Raw genomic sequence first — 17,426 nt, 5'->3', positions numbered from 1 at the left:
AGTTCCACTCCTGGGTAAATATTTAAGGAAATGAAAACACTAATTCGAAAAGATATTAGCATTCTAATGTTTGGAGCAATATTATTTACAGTGGCCAAGATATGGATACAATCTAAGTATCCAACAAAAGATGAATGGATAAAGAAGATGTGGAACACACACACACACAAATATTACTTAGTCATAAAAAGAACGAAATTTCACATTGTGCAACAACATAGATGGACTGGGAGGGTGTTACATTTAGTGAAATAAATCAGGCAGAGAAAGACAAATATTCTGTGTTATCACTTATATGAGAAATATAAAAAACAAAACAGAAACAGACTCACAGAATAAATGAGTGGTTACCAGTGAGGAGAGGGAAGGAAAGAGTGGTAAGAAGGGGGAGGGGGTTAAGCGCACAAACTACTATACATAAAATAAATTAGCACAAGCAGCACTGTTTACAATGGCCAGAACACGGAAGTAACCCAGACGTCCAACCACGTGAATGGACAAAGAAGCTGTGGTACACATATACAATGGAATACTACTCAGCCTTAAAAAGGAACGCGTTTGCATCACCAGTAAGGTGGATGAACCTAGAACCTTTTATACAGAGTGAAGTCAGCCAGAAAAAGAATATAAATATTGTATACCGACACATATATATGGAATCATAAAGATGGTATTGACAAATTTATCTGCAGGGCAGCAATGGAGAAACAGACATAGAGAATAGACCTAAGGACATGGTGGGAGGGGAGAAGGGAGCGGGTGAGGTGTATGGATAGAGTAATACAGAAGTTTATAATACCATATGTAAAACAGACAGTCAATGGCAATCTGCTCTATGACTCAGGGAACTCACACAGGGGCTCCGTGACAACCCAGAAGGGGGGGATGGGGAAAGAGAAGGAACAGAGGTTTGGGAAGGCGAGGACAGGGTGTTCCTATGACTAATTCTTGTTGACGTATGACAGAAAACCAGAAAATTCTGTAAAGCAAGTATCATTCAATTTAAAACATTAAGTGGCAAAAAAGAATATATTCTACAGCACAGAGAACATAACCAATATTTTATAATAATTGTAAAGCATTATAAGCTATAAAAATATTGAATCATTATGCTGTCCACCTGAAACTAATATTGCAAATCAACTATACTTTAAAAAAAAAAGGAAATGACAAAAGCTCTGAAAAATTAATAAATATTTATAAAAAATAAAATAAATATTTTATTTATGCCAAATAAAACAGAAGAACTAGATCAAATTAACAAATTATGAGAAAACTGATTTTCCTCAACAGATCTGGGAAGAAGTATAACTGAAAAAGCTTAAAAACTTAGGTTTTTAAGGTCCAGATGTTTTTACTGGGGAATTCTACCAAACTTTTAGGTTAAAAAAAAAGATTATAATATTCATAAATTTTTCCAGAGAATATGGAAAACGGAATACCTAACTCATTCTATAAGGCGAGTAATAACCTTGATTCACAAAATGAATACAGACAACAGATAAGGAATATTATACAGGCCCCTAGGCTAAATCTCATTTATAATCACAAATGAGAAACTCCAAAGCAAAATACCTAAAAACAGAAAATAGTAGTGTATTTAAAAAGGTAATATATTATGAAAAAATAATATGACTACAACAGAAGAGTGATTTTAACATTAATATGTCTATCAACTTATTTGCTCATATGCATAAAAGTATCTGATAAAACTCGATGTCTTTCATGACAAACTAGCTTTCATAACAAGGGTTAAAAATAAAAGGAAAGTTCCTGAGCCCCCCAGTCAGCGATAATCCTATATCTCATTCTTCAAGAAGAGATGCCTATAGTATTTCATTTATTATCAAGAGCAAGACATGAATACCAATATAACTACTTTCCTTTGATATTGCCATAGAGGTCACAGCCCAGGTAGTCAATAAAGAAAAAGAAATAAAAAAGGGGTAGAAAGGAAAGAAGAAAATAGTTATGATCTGCAGAAAATAGAACGATGTACAGGAAGGTTACTAGAAATAAAAACAGCATTACAAGACAGTTAGCTATAGAATTAACTATATTCTATATACAGTTAACAAATATATATAATTATATATATAGAATTAACAAAATCAACTGCATTTCAATATGCTAACAAAAATCAATTCCAGATAGAAAAAAAAAAAAAACCTGAATGATCTCTTAATCACAACACAAAATGTGCCCATAAAATAGAAGACAAAACTATTAAAATGAAAAGAAAGGACTTCTCTACATTGAGATACCAAAAAGAACAAGTAACAAAATAAAACACACACCTCACAGTAACTAGATTAGTTCCTCAGACTTATAAAGAAAAAGGTAAATACTGTGGAAAAGTGAGTATAAGACAAGAACAGTTATTCCACAGAATGACATATGACTGATAAATTTAAGATACTCTAATTAGTCATCAGAGAAATAGAATTTAAAACTATAACGGAACATCATTTACACCTGCTACATCAGCAGAATCAAATACTAGGAAGGTAATGGATCACGTGTTACTGGTCAACTTTGGGGAGAAACCAGGGATTTCCTAAAACAGTGCTACTCACAGAAGCAGTTCACAACAAAATAGGTTAAGCAAGAACATTCAAGGTTCAATGTTCAAAAATGTTCAATTCTCTTTTCTCTTTTCCTTTATTAAGAAATCCACTTTATGAAAAGGGGACAACTGAATCAGTGATGCATTCTCCTTAACGCAATGTGGCAACTGAACTTAAAGCAGCACCATATCTAAGCAAAATTTTCTATGTATGTGTACAGCTGAACACTGTTCAAAAATTCGTGATCCTCAGTCCTGGGAGTGGGAAAGTGAAAACAGCAGGTACAAGGGAAATAGAAACTACAGGTAATGTTCTAATTCCTAGTTCAGATGAAATACGTAACAAGAATTAAGATACATTAAAATATAATAAAATGATGTGAACAAAAAAGCAAATGCATGTGGAGCTTTTTTAAACCCTAAAACCTCAAAAGTTACTTTTAACTGAACGTGCATTAAGCCACCTTTGCTGGATCAACTTAATTACATACTGAATAAGTACTATGTGGGAGAAACACAGTATTTTTTTTTAATAAAGGCAATCTACATTTGAAATAAATAATCACAATCTATAGCTCTGCATTTTAAAAAGAGAACACACTCTCTCTACTCTAAAGCAGGTCAAATTTGATATCAACTCTTATAATTTCAAGATGAACAATATATTAATATTAATACCTATCCATAAAAGGATGATAGGGTTAGACAGACTCTCTGTAAGGGAGACTATCTGAAGATGAGTGTTCAGACTTTTAAGGAGATGTTTATTAAGAGTTTAATTATGAGTTGTATACTTCTCAGGATGCTATGTGGAAGAGTAACGGTTTCTAGTCTGTAAAATACTTTGTTAAAAGCGGCTATTAGAAATCTTCCTGGAAGGAGAGAGCGAGCGTGTGCACACATGCACTTTGTCTTTGGTCTGAGTTCTAGTCAGAAGTGTAAAATCTGAAGAGGTTGCAGCCATTCACATATCCCTTAATGTCATCCTGTTGCCGATCAACTAGATGGTTAAGAACCTTTCCCTACAAATATATGGCCTGACCCATGTCTGCAGAGTTAATTAAAGATACTAGAATGAATAAAAGGAAATTCCCAACCTATAAAAAAACACATAGAATAAACTAGTGAGCCATGGTCCAAAGACAGAAACAAACAGTAAAAAAACAAAAAAAAATCCTCTGACCAGGTACTTAATGCCGCACCGGCCAAGGGACAATACCGACATCACAGTTCGCAACTAGTTCTTATGCAGTAGATCAGGGGTTGGTAACCTTCTTCTGTAAAGGGTCGAACAGTAACTATTTTCAGGCTTGCAGGCCCTACAGTCTTAGTGGCATCTACTCAACTACAAAAGCAGCTTGGAAATGAATGGGTGTGGCTGTGTTTCAATATAACTTCATGAACACTGAAATTTAAACATCATATAATTTCTATGTATCACAAAATATTATTCTTTTGGTTTCATCCAAACATTTAAAAATGTAAAAACCATTCTCATATACTGTGGGCTAAATAAACATAGGTGGCAACTTGGATTTGGCCCAAGACCCAAGATTTGCAAGCCCCTGGCTCTAGAAAAATAGGATGAGCTCTAGATACACACTAATTAGGCTCAAATCCTGTCCCCACAATTTACCAGCTCAAGTAACACTGAGCAAGCTACTTAGCTGACAGTGGCTTAAGTTTGCTAATACACAAAAGAAGAGTATTACTATTATTTCCTTCACAGGGATAGAGCTAAGGATTTAATTATTTCATGTAAAATGCTAATAACTATCTGGCTCATAGTAAGTGTTCAATGGCAATTAGCTCAGTTGGCTGCACGTGAGCTTTTCAGAGGCCTCTGGTGCTGCTTCAGTGACAACAAAGGACTCTCAATCTTCCCTGCCTGCCAAAGATCTTTCGCAATCTGGTATGTCATCTGTGACTACCCCCTCACCATGTGATCTTTTTTGTAAAGGACCAGATCAGTTTATAAAATTACCTGCCTGGCTCCCACTCTCTTATGTTACTAACGACTCAAGAGATATCGGATCAATCCAACTGACGAGGGGTCAGCAAACGAAGGCTGCTTTTGTCAAGCAGAATTTCATCAGAACGCAGCCACGCTCATTTGTTTTAGTATTGCCTCTGGCTGCTTCTGCACCACAAGCACAGAACTGAGTAGTTGAACAGAGACTGTCATCAAGGCAGTAAAGGAAAGGTCCTGTGAAGGCCCATTAGTCCTTTACCAAAAGAGCTTGCAAACCTCTGTGATAGAAAACTCATCCTAATATGACAGCTCAGCTTATGAACAAAGATAGTCTTGGAGACACTGCCAGACTCTCAAGGTCTCAACTTCAATGTTGGGAATTGAGGGACACTGGTGGTGAGACGTTAAGGGTGGCCTCATCGGATCCCTGCCTCAAGATTTTCATGTCCTTGTATAAACCCCTTCCCTCAAGTGTGAGCAGCATGTGTGATTTACCTCTAGCCACAACAGAACACAGCCAGAGAGACAGGATGTTAGATGATTCGAGACCCTGTGCTGTTACTAGACTCGCTTTGGAGACTCCTTGTTGGATTGATGAAGCATGATGCCATGCAGGGGAAGCCTCAATAGCAGAGTCCTTAGTGGCCCTAGGAGCCGAGGGAAGCTTCCAGCTGAGAGCCAGCAAGAAACCAAGGCTTTCAGTTCTACAACCGTAAGTAAATTAATTTTGAGAACAAGAGTGAGCCTGGGGATGGATTCTTCAGCAGTCAAGCCTCCAGATGAGAAGGTAGCCCCGCCACCAACTTGATTGTTGCCTTCTGAGATCCTCAGCAGAGGACAAGTTAGGCTGTACATAGACTTCTGACTCACAGCAACTAGGAGATAATAAATGTACTGTGTTTTAAGCCACTAATTTTGTGGTAATTTGTTTTGCACCAATAGATAACTGCTGTACCTCCACCGAGCTTCCCTGGTGGCTCAGACGGTAAAGAATCTGCCTACAACGCAGGAGACCCAGGATCAATTGGTTGGGAAGATCCCCTGGAGGAGGAAATGGCAACCCACTTAAGCATTCTTGTCTGGAAAATTCCACAGACACAGAAGCCTGAAAGGCTACATACAGTCCATGGGATCAAAAAGAGTCGGACAAGACTGAGTGACTAACATACACATACCTCCTTAACTTCTGAATGAACTTCTCACAAGGGTGAGAAGCAAATTAGCCAGCATCCATAAGAAGAACATCTTCAGATAAATGGTCTCATCCACTAGTCCAGGATAATTTCATTCCCAGTCACCACCCCTTTCTCCTAGCTTCCACAAGGTGTACTTTTTGGTCTAGTAATAATATGCTTGAAAGTGAAAGTGTTAGTCGCTCAGTTGTGTCCGACTTTCTACAACCCCATGGGCTGTAGCCCACCAGGCTCTTCTGTCCATGGGATTTTCCAGGCAAGAATACTGAAGTGGGCAGCCATTTTCTCTTCCAGGGGATCTTCCAGACCCACGGATAGAACTCGGGTCTCCTGCACTGCAGGCAAATTCTTTACCATCTGAGCCACCAATGCATGCCTGCTCAGTTGCTTCAGTCATGTCTGACTCTTTGCGATCCCATGGACTGTAGGCTGCCTGGCTCCTCTGTCCACGTTATTCTCCAGGCAAGAAAACTGGAGTGGGTTGCCATGAGCTCCTCTAGGGGATCTTCCTGACCCAGGGATCAAACCCAGGTCTCCTGCATTGCAGGCTGATTGCTGAGCCATCAGGGAAGCCCATAAACAATATGCTTAACAAAACCAAAATGAGGAGAGATAAAGAAACCATTTCCTAAAGTCTTGAGAGAATTGGAAAAGTTAGCTCTGAGGAAAGAATTAAATGCTTGCAAAATACCTGCCTTTAATAAAGTATGTTATAAATAACTAAGTCATGATTCTCCTTGGAAAAGAATGATGTTTATTTGTTGAAAACATTCTTATACATCATTTGTAAACTGTCAGCAGTCATTTTCTAGAACAGTCAGAACAATGTTACTTCTACAGAGACTCTGGCCCTCTTCTCTATGAGCTAAAGTCTGAGGTGTAAAAGCCTTTCAAAACCAGCCCCACACCTCCACAGCTGCACTTGACTGGGAACTCTGCTCCTCACAAACTTCTTGTATAATTTTCAAAATATGCCACCTATGTTCACTCCTTCCTTTTCCATTTTTGTTACAAGGCCATTTCTTTTGTGAAGCCTTCCCTAACTGACTGAAGTATAAGTAACTGTGCTTCCTCCACATGGGCCTCTACTTATAACTGTATTTCTTTTTATAATAATGTCCCCTCTCCCACCATGAATATTCTTCAAGTACAAAATAATTTTTTAATTATTTAGTTAAATTATTTAATTCAGTGATTGATTCACAACATGTGGTCCAGGTACCCTGGGAGTTCCCAAGGTCAAAACTATTTATATAGCAACACAAAGATGTTACTTCCCTTTTCACTCTAAGTGTGGAACATGACTTTCCAGATGCTACATGATGAAGGTAGTTACAGAAATATGCACCTATGTATAATTTTGTTTTAAAAACTTTCCCAGTTTCAATTTTTAATATAGTAGAAAAATATCAACGATATAATCCAGATAAATGGAAGCATTTGGGATTCCTTGATATTTTTAAATAGTCAAAGAAGTCCTGAGACCAAAAAATTCTAGAAATGTGATTCCAGTAAGTTTTGTCTTCCCAGGGAAGGGGAAAATGAGGTCCATGGTAGGAACTCATAGTAGGAACATTTCTGGGAGAATAATTAGGTCATTCCCTGTATTAAAGTCCAAACATCCCATAAAGCTGGCAATACCATCCAAGCAAGCTCATGAGTCTGTATCATTCTCTATAACCTCACTCCAGCTTCCGTACGCTGTTCTCTTTCTACATCCTTATTTGAATTTTGTATTATGGCCAACCAGGTTTACTTCTCACCTTTTAAACAACCTTCCACTTCCACCTCTGGGCCTTTGTTCATGTTGTTCTACAGAACAGAAAATTATACTTGCTCCAAGCTGGCTCAGTGACATTCTAAACCTCTTTTTCAATACTCAGCTCAAATCCTACTTTCTTTGTGAAGTCTTCTTTGGTCTAAAATTACACAACCCGTTGTGTTCCTTCTTATAGCACTTCCTTTGAGGTCCTCCTTGAACAACCCTATACTTCATTCTATCTCCAATCCTCCAATAATGAATTATTTTTCTATGTTTATGTAACTCATCATAAAATATAGTCCCAATTATTAGTATTATCTATCTTACATAACTGCCCCATAGCAAGAGCGCTATATCAAGTAAGCATAATATCTGATTTGATTTTTAAAAGTCACCTAAAGGCAGACAATTATATACATGAAGCCAATTTCTTGCTAAAAATTCTTGTCCTACCATCTACTGAATGAGTCATTAGATAAGTCACTTAAATCCTGGATAGTCCTTAGAGGTTAAATATCCTATTCTGAGCTGCTCAGAAGTCTGAATCTCTATTTCAATGCCTCTTGATACAGATCTGAGAGCCCTTAAAATGTAACAGTGACAAAGAGAACAGAGAATCCACTCCACATGACGCAGCCTGAAGATCAAATACTGATCCCCTGTTTCCTCAGGTTCACGAGCCTAGCACGGTCTCACACACTGGTGTTTCAGAAGGGCCTGATTTTAAAGATGTTATGGGAGTCCTCAGGGTGAGAAGAATGAGGCTATTTATATGCTATAAACAGTATCTGTGGCAAGAACTGTAACAGTCACTTCTGGGCTTTATGTTCCTAGAAAGTGACCTTTTCAACATTATTATCAGGATGCTCCTCTTCACCTCCTGATGGACTGCAGACTAGTTCTTAACCTTCTCAAAATCTAGGAGTAATGAGTTGGGTTCTTCTACACAGAGCTGTGACAAATGGCTCAAGATACACTCCTTGAGTCCAGTATTCCACAAGGCGTTCAGGAGCTCAGGGGACAATTCACTCACTGGTATAAACGAATCTTCTCTGAACACTCTATAAATAATAATATCTGTGATTCAATTTCCCTGAAAGCATAGTCAATGACAAGGAAAAAGCATCAATGAACTTAATCTTTCAAATTTCTCTAAACCAGAATTAAGATACAGACAGTGAATCTACTCAGCATGCAAAACAATAAAATAAAGTAAAACCCATACTCCAGATTCAGTACAGTCACTCAGTCATGTCTGACTCTTTGCAACCCCATGAACCGCAGCACGCCAGGCCTCCCTGTCCATCACCAACTCCCAGAGTCCACCCAAACCCAATGTCCATTGAGTCGGTGATGCCATCCAACCATCTCATCCTCTGTTGTACCCCTCTTCTCTTGCCCTCAATCTTTCCCAGCATCAGGGTCTTTCCAAATGAATCAGCTCTTCGCATCAGGTGGCCAAAGTATTGGAGTTTCAGCTTCAACCTCAGTCCTACCAATGAACACTCAGGACTGATCTCCTTTAGGATGGACTGGTTGGATCTCCTTGCAGTCCAAGGGATTCTCAAAGAGTCTTCTCCAACACCACAGTTCAAAAGCATCAATTCTTCACCACTCAGCTTTCTTTATAGTCCAACTCTCACACCCATATGTGACCACTGGAAAAACCATAGCCTTGACTAGACGGACCTATGTTGACAAAGTAATGTCTCTGCTTTTCAATATGCTGTCTAGGTTGGTCACAACTTTCCTTCCAAGGGGTAAGTGCCTTTTAATCTTATGGCTGCAATCACCATCTGCAGTGATTCTGGAGCCCAGAAGAAAAAAGTCATTCACTGTTTCCCCATCTATTTGCCTTCAGATTAGGCAATACAAATGGTTACAATAATATGTATTTAACAGACTCCTGACTGGCCCCTGAATATATATGCACATTCCAACACCCTAAGGGGAAGGGCTGATGACCTTAAGTGGCTAAGAGTCACTGTATTATGATATTTATTTAGGAAAACGTCCTTATTCTTAGGAGACACATGCTGAGTTACTTAGTGGGGATGAAAAGAATCATGAGGTATACAACTTATTTTGAAATAATCCACAAAGATAATAAAATAGAAATTGTTTATTTAGATGCCTAGATAGATTAAAATGGCAAGGCTGAATTTAACTGGTAGGCATAGGAGACTCCACTGTGCTATCATATCAACTTTTCAGTATGTTTGGCTAAAAATAAACAGATGATCAGAAAGGCAATTCTGTTTCATTTCCAGGTCAAATTAAAAAAAAAAAATGAAGTTCTTTAATAAAAGACTTGTTGATAAAATAAAAAAATTTTAATATTCAAACACAGTACATAGTTATTACAAAAATACATCAATTTAACAATTCCTAGATGGGGTCTATTCTCAACCGAACAGAATAAAACATTAAAACACAGGTTACAGCCTGACACTCTTCTGCTCAAACCCCTCCTCTGGCTCTACCTCCAAGTAAAGGTTAAACTGTTACAATGGCCCACAAGGCCCCTCCTAGTCTCCCCTGACCTCCTCTGCCCTGCAATCCAGCTCCCTGTCTGTGATTCTCCTTGCTATTCCTCCATATAGCAGGCAGCTCCTGTCCAGAGGCTTATATGTTGGCTGCGCCCCATGCCTTGAACCCTCTGATCTTGGATGTCTACAGAGCTCCCTTCCTCACCTTCTACTTATATCCTTGCTTGAATGTCACTTTCATGGTTAGACATTCATTCCCCTAACCATTTAAAATTGTAAATCCCCACACTTCACTCTTAACGATGAGTCCCTGCTCTGATTTTCATGATGCCAGGTACCGGCCAAAACACTCTATATTTACATTTAATTTATACATTCTAATTCCATCTTCCACCGCTAAAATGAAAGTCCACAAGGGGAGGAATTTTGGACGAATTTGTTTACCAGCACTCCTACACCCAGAACACAATGAGACGCCATGATAAGACAACATATTTACAGTCTCATTTATCTCTGAGGGCGGGGGGTGGGGGGGTTGCGCCTAGAGTCTAGCTTAAAACTGATCTCCCATCAAAGAATGCTTGTGTTTTAGGCTCATACACTGAATCACACTGATTGAATTTTCCTGTGTGTTTCTTAACTCTTAATCCTGTACAGATGAATCACCCACAGCCACTCTTCCCAGTGGTCATGTATGGGTGTGAGAGTTGAACTATAAAGAAAGCTGAGCACCAAAGAATTGATGCTTTTGAACTGTGGTGTTGGAGAAGACTCTTGAGTCCCCTGGACTGCATGGAGATCCAACCAGTCCACCCTCAAGGAAATCAACCCTGAATATTCACTGGAAGGACTGATGCTGAAGCTCAAACTCCAATACTTTGGCCATCTGATGCGAAGAGCTGATTCATTTGAAAAGACCCTGATGCTGGGAAAGGTTGAAGGCGGTAGAAGAGGACGATAGAGGATGAGATGGTTGGATGGCATCACCGACTCAGTGGACATGAGTTTGAGTAAACTCCAGGAGTTGGTGATGGACAGGGAGGCCTGGCGTGCTGCAGTCCAAGGGGGTCGCAAAGAGTTGGACACGACTGATCGACTGAACTGAACTGAACTCTTCCCAGTACATCTGCCTGACTCCTGTAGAGCCGAGGTGTTCAAGAGGGCCTGGGTCTTTTCCTACTGCATTTGTCATAGTATATAAGGCAAAACATACAATGGAGCCATTAGGCCTTTAATGATCCCTGTTTAAGGAATGAAAAATATACAAACATACCTATATAGTTTACAGAAAGAGGTTGAGGAAAGAAGAAAGGGTAAGAGATATTTAGGTTCAAATTTTAGTCCATTCTTAACAAGCATGCCAGTGTAATCTGCCAACACCTCAGTTCCTTCACTCCTATATAAAAACAAGGCCACTTTCTCCAAAGGGCTGTTCTGAAAAGAATCTCAAATGACCAAACAGAGTCCCTATATAGGAACCTCCCTGGTGGTCCAGGGGCTAGGACTCTGCACTCCCACTGCAGGGGGCCTGCGTTTGATTCCTGGAAGGGGAACTAGATCACACATGCCACAACTAAGACCTGCCCACTGCAGTGAAATAAATAAAAACAAAAATATTTTAAAAAACCCTATAGAATGTGTGAAAAATATGGGTGCTCAGAAAGAAATGTTCGTTTATAATGACTTCCAAGCAATGTTTAAAATTTCTTTCCATTTCTTTTGTCGTTAACTTCTCCCATCTTTCCCACAAGCAAATAAAATCTCATATTTTTAGGTTATCATTTTTTCTATTCCTACGATGGTCTCTGGTCAAACAAAAACCCATACAAACCCATACAAAAAAAAATCAGTAGATACTAATCAACGAGTAGAATGTTAAAGAGGATGAACTGAACAAAATCCTAAGCTGACACTTCTTTACTAAATAATTCTCATGAGAAATCATAATAAATGAAATTCACATAATAAACAAAAATTTATCTTAACTTTTATTTCACCAAATACTCCCTTGCAATTCACAATAACAAGTTAGATAAGGGACTGCCCTGTTGGCACAGTGGATAAGAACTTGCCCCCTAATTCAGGGGCCACGGGTTCAATCCCTGACTCAGGGACTCCACATGCTATGGTGCAACTAAGTCCATGAACCACAACTATTTGAGTCTGTGCTCTAGAGCCTGCGAGCTGAGACTACTGTAACTACTGAAGTTGTAGTTACAGCTGTAACTACAGCCCCGTGCTGTAACTACTGAAGCTGGTGCACTCAGAGCCCGTCCACAACAAGAGAAGTCAGTGTGGTGAAAAGCGCGCATGCCGCAACTAGAGAAGCCCCTGCTTGCCACAACTAGAGAAAGCCTGTGCAAAGCAACAAAAACCCAGGGCAGTCAAAAATAAAAACAAACAAAAAAAAAGACAGGCTAACGACAGAAATCCAAAGTCTTATGTTTCATAAGGAAACATTTTCCTCCGTATTATTTCATCATCATCAATACATATTAGTGCAACTGCAAATTAAGTATCACAATAAAAAGTATGATTAATCTACCACCCAAGCATGATATTATCTTGATAAGGAAAACCTACGTCATTCTATCTTCAAATCTGTGTGCTATGTATAAAGCACTATTTTGTTAAATAAAGTGAAAGCTTAAATGTACATTTGATTCTTCCTTTCTTTGAACTCTGAACTTGGAATGTGGTTCAGAAAGATAGGAGGCATACTACTGATTCCCCACTACAACTTTGCTGAGTCAATTCTACAGGAAGTACCACTTGCTGTTTCCTAATTTATTCTGTTAGTCACAGCCCAAGATAAATCATTTTAACTGTAATAGGCCAGCATTAGTTATAGAATTCTGTTCATGACTCATTTAGAAATTTCACACCATCCTTGTTCTTTCCTTAACCCTATATAAATGGTGGCTGCTGTTCACTCAGTCGTGTCTGACTCTGCGACTGCATGAACTGCAGCACGCCAGGCTTCCCTGTCCTTCACTATACATATCCCTGAGTTTGCTCAAACTCATGTCCACTGAATCTGTTATACCATCCAACCATCTCATCCTCTGTCATCCCCTTCTCCTGCCCTCAATCTTTCCCCACATCACGGTCTTATTAAATGGTAAAAGGACCCAAATTCTGCAGCTGCAACTAGTGAGTACACAATGCACTTCAAAAAGGTTAGCTAGCAAGGCTACCTCCAGGTACTATGAGTGAAGCTTACTGTTCATGTCATTCAAACAGTCACCCTGTGGAGTCTCCAGTGCTTCCTGCGGCAGTCTGATTCAAGCTTTGTACACTGTAGAAACCATATGTTCATTAATGAATCAGGAAAATCTAGCCTCACAAGACTGAGGTTGCTTGATTTTGGGGGGAGGTGTGGGGAAGAAGTCCTCTTTTAAATCCCACTAGACCAGAAATGGCCAACTTTGCAACCTGTTTCTTAACCACTAATGCTTTATGGTATTATCTACCAAAATTTTTTAAACAGATTTATATGTAAAAGCATGTCTCGGATACTGCAAAGTACAGAAACACTTTTTGAATCAAATAAGAAGGCTTTGCCAACCCTTTTCAACTCCATGACCATAGGGAACCAAAAGACCCTACAAATGAACCAAAAACACACAAAAAAACGTTGAGGAAAATAAGACCTTTCCCAGGCATTCAATAGACCCAGGTTTTCCTGGCCTGAACTGGGCATTGCCACATGGTGCAGAATCAACAAAAAGCAACAGAGACGTGGCCTGGCTTGCTAATTTCTGTCTCCATCTAAGAAAAAAGAAAATAGTGTGCTTTCAAACTCAGAAATACTGTGGATACTGTAAATTAGTTTTTAATTCAAAGCCTTGGTACTCTGGATTAGTAACCAATATTAAGAACAGTTAGGTCAATAATGTGTTCTTAGGGCTGGAGTGAGAGGTTTCATGAATCTGAAAATCTGTTTTCATATTTGCAAACTAAAACTGCTAGACTGATACTTTAAAGAAAGCAGAGAAAACAATAGAGGTAGGTCCTATGGCAACTCACGGAAACTAGCATCTACTCAAACCACCTAGAACAGAGCACCAGGAGTTTAAACGGTATCATCTTCAGAGTACTGGAACTAAGACAATGACAGAACTATTAGGAAAGATGACAGCAATAAATATTTAGCTTGAGTTATTCATCAGAAATTGTTTCACAATGAATGAAAAAATTAATGAACAATGTAAAAAACATTGGAAATACACAACTGATAACTGTATATAAAACAGAATTTTTCTTTAGTGTGAGAACAGGAACACTTCTCATTTGAGAAGTGGGTTGCCATTGCTTTCTCCAGGAAATCTTCTGGTCCCAGGGATCAAACCCGTGTCTCCTTCTTAACCACTGAGCCACCAGGGAAGCCCTATCTGTCTCCACATATTTACCTATTTGGAACATTTCATATAATTGCAATTACATAATATAATGTCTCTTTTCACTGGCTTCTTTTACCTATCAAAATGTTTACAAGGTACATCCATGATGCAGAATATGTTAATACTTCATCCCATTTTATGGTCCAATAATACTCTACTGTATACCACATTTTGCTTATCCATTCAGTTGATGGACATCTGAGTTGTTTCTACTTCTGGTTTTATGCTTTCTTTTGCATGCATGGCGAACAAACTGGATAATCTTAAACATTCCTACAAAAATACACACTACCAAAACTATCCCAAAAAGAAAGAGAATAATTTCCTATAGCAAGTGAACAGATTTTGAATCAGCAGTCAAAAAACATTTCAAGTATAGCCACTTCAGAAAACAGTATGGAGGGTCTTCAGAAAACTACAACAAGTATTTATGTGAGAATGTGAAGAAATTAGAAACTTTATACACTGCTAGTGGGGAAAAAAAAAAAGGTAAAACCACTGTTGCAAACAACTGAGTAATGTCCCAAAAAGTTAATTACACAATTCTCACAAGATTCAGCAATTCCACTCCTAGGTACCCAAGAAGCAGAAAATATGTACATGAATGCTCATAACAGCATTATTCAAATGAACAAAAAGCACAAACAAACCAAATAGCCATGAACTGATTAATGGATTAGTAAAATGTGGTATATCCACCCAAGAATATTATCGAGCACAAGACACAAAGTACTGAATTAAACTACAACATGAATGAACTTCGAAAGCATTACGCTACAAGGAAGAAGTCAGACACAAAAGGCCACAAGAGCATGATTCCATTTATAAGAAATGTCCAGAATAGGCAACACCAGAGAGACAGAAAGCAGATTAATGGTTACCAGAGCTGAGGAGAGAAACAATGGGAAGTCACTGCTTAATTGATATGGGATTTCTTCTGGGGTGAGGAAAATGTGCTGGAATTAGATAGTGGTGATGAATGTACAACACGGAAATTTACTAGAAGCCACTGGATAATATACATTTAAAGTGAATAAAATGAAGAATTTCACATGAATTTTATTTCAATTTAAAAATAACCCAAAACAACAATCTACTCAGCAACATATAAATTAAAACAACCACAAAAGTCCATTTGGAATTCTTAGGTCTATAGGCTCAAAACCTACATTTAAAAACAACTGTGATTTATTAAGAGTCAGGAGACAATTTTAAAAATTTCTATCATAGAAGAAAGAGATTTAAAGAGTCATACATATTTTTAAGACCTAAGTTTGCACTGATCACTGTAGTCACTTTGAAGTGCAAGCAAACCCAGTTACTCTAGCAAGCTGACAGGAGAACACAACCACCATTAACCATGTCCTTGGGGCAGCAGGGACTCACCCGGCTTCTCCGGCTCATCTGGTCCCGTGCCTGCAATGCAGCTGCTCTCCAGACCATAGGTGGGATCCACCTTCCCAGAGGCTCGGGCTGCTTCTTGAACCTTCTTGACATGAGCCTCCACCAATTCCAGCGGCACCTCCTCCCGGACTCGAGAAAACTCCTCTGTGTAAGAATAAAAATGGAACAGTGATCTGGTGTCGCGAGAATATTTGCTTCAGTGTAAACTAGGAAATCTGACACAACACTAGTGTGTCGTGTGTAACCTAGGAACCTTTCTCGAGACTCAATCTGATCTATCCAAGGAAGTCAAGAAGGTCAAAGTCAATATGTACAGTGATGCAATTCCATGACTCTTATGTCTTACCCTACATGCCACAGTCTTACTATATAAACCAAGAGATTATGATCTTTAAATATCTATCAGTAATAATCAAAACTGCTGTCCAAATTTCATCTAACTGTTGGATTTTAATCAAGAAAACAGTAAGGATGAAACAATCAGAAAGTCAAGAAAAAATTCTATAGTGTGAAAAAGTTCTAGCTAAAATTCATGCAACCCAAGAATGTTAAATAACTCCTTTTGCCAATATATCAAAATCCGTATGAATCACAAAATACCATTAAAAACCACTGTTTCATCCCTCCAAATTCTTAAAAAATGCTCATAGTTTGAAAAATGCTTGTATTTAACTGCTTTATTTAAAAAACATAATCTACTATCCTTAAGGGGTAATACATAAAACTGCAATGAGTGTAATAGCCAATAACACCTAAATCTGAGATAAAACTGTCATGAAAGAAAGCATGAAACCATGATCTGAAATGGTTATACTCGTGAGACAGCTTAAGAAAGTCCATACCCAGAGCCGCTTTGGCTGCAGCAGACGCCACACGAGGATCCACCACAGATGCCAAAAAAGCAACAGTGCTCATGACTGGGTTTCCGGACTGACTGAAGGGCACGGGCTGGTAGGCCAGGGGCCCCAGGGAAGCATCAGAATTCTCAAGGTATGGGTCCTCAATGGGAAGCCTCAAGAAGTGGAGGATGCATTCATCCTGAGTGCGACTTCCAACGTGCTCTGACACTTTGTTCCAATCATCCTTATACATCTCCAGAGCCTGTGAGGGGAAAAAACAGGGGCTTTAATGTCAGGTAGCAAGGAAGCAATACTTAATGACATCAGAAGCCCACGACTATTCTTTAGATGGGCTTTAAATTAAAAACAGTAAAGAAAATAGTTATACTGTTCATAGCAGGCAGTTCTGATTGCTTTCCTTATTATATTAAATTCTCAGTCAAGAAAAACAAATAAAAGGCATGTACATTACAAAGAATTGTGGTGCTGGAGAAGACTCCTTAGAGTCCCTTGGACTGCAGAGAGATCAAACCAGTCAATCCTAAAGGAAACGAACCCTGAATATTCACTGGACAGATGCTGAAGCTGAAGCTCCAATACTCTGGCGACCTGATGTGACAACCAGCTCACTGGAAAAGATCCTGATGCTGGGAAAGACTGAGGGCAGGAGAAGAAGGGGTCGACAAAGATCCTGATGTGGGTAAAAACTGAGGGCAGGAGAAGGGGACAACAAAGGATGAGATGGTTAGGTGGCATTACCAACTCAACAGACGTGTTTGAGCAAACTCCAGGAGAGAT

General features: G+C 38.8%; 1 protein-coding gene across 2 annotated transcripts in view; it reads right to left on the bottom strand.

Annotated features, from left to right (window-relative positions):
- SMARCC1 (SWI/SNF related, matrix associated, actin dependent regulator of chromatin subfamily c member 1) overlaps positions 1-17,426 on the bottom strand; it is a 120,111-nt gene that overhangs the window by 37,991 nt on the left and 64,694 nt on the right. For both annotated transcript variants that reach the window (XM_065933829.1, XM_065933828.1), the window contains exons 20-21: positions 16,632-16,890; positions 15,772-15,933 (exon numbers count right to left, since the gene is read on the bottom strand). In XM_065933829.1, coding sequence (XP_065789901.1) covers positions 15,772-15,933; positions 16,632-16,890 — 421 coding nt within the window. The remainder of the gene's footprint in view (positions 1-15,771; positions 15,934-16,631; positions 16,891-17,426) is intronic.

The sequence above is a fragment of the Muntiacus reevesi genome, chromosome 4 (assembly GCF_963930625.1).
Source record: "Muntiacus reevesi chromosome 4, mMunRee1.1, whole genome shotgun sequence".
NCBI classification, from domain to species: domain Eukaryota; kingdom Metazoa; phylum Chordata; class Mammalia; order Artiodactyla; family Cervidae; genus Muntiacus; species Muntiacus reevesi.
This window is presented reverse-complemented; position numbering and strand designations above follow the sequence as displayed.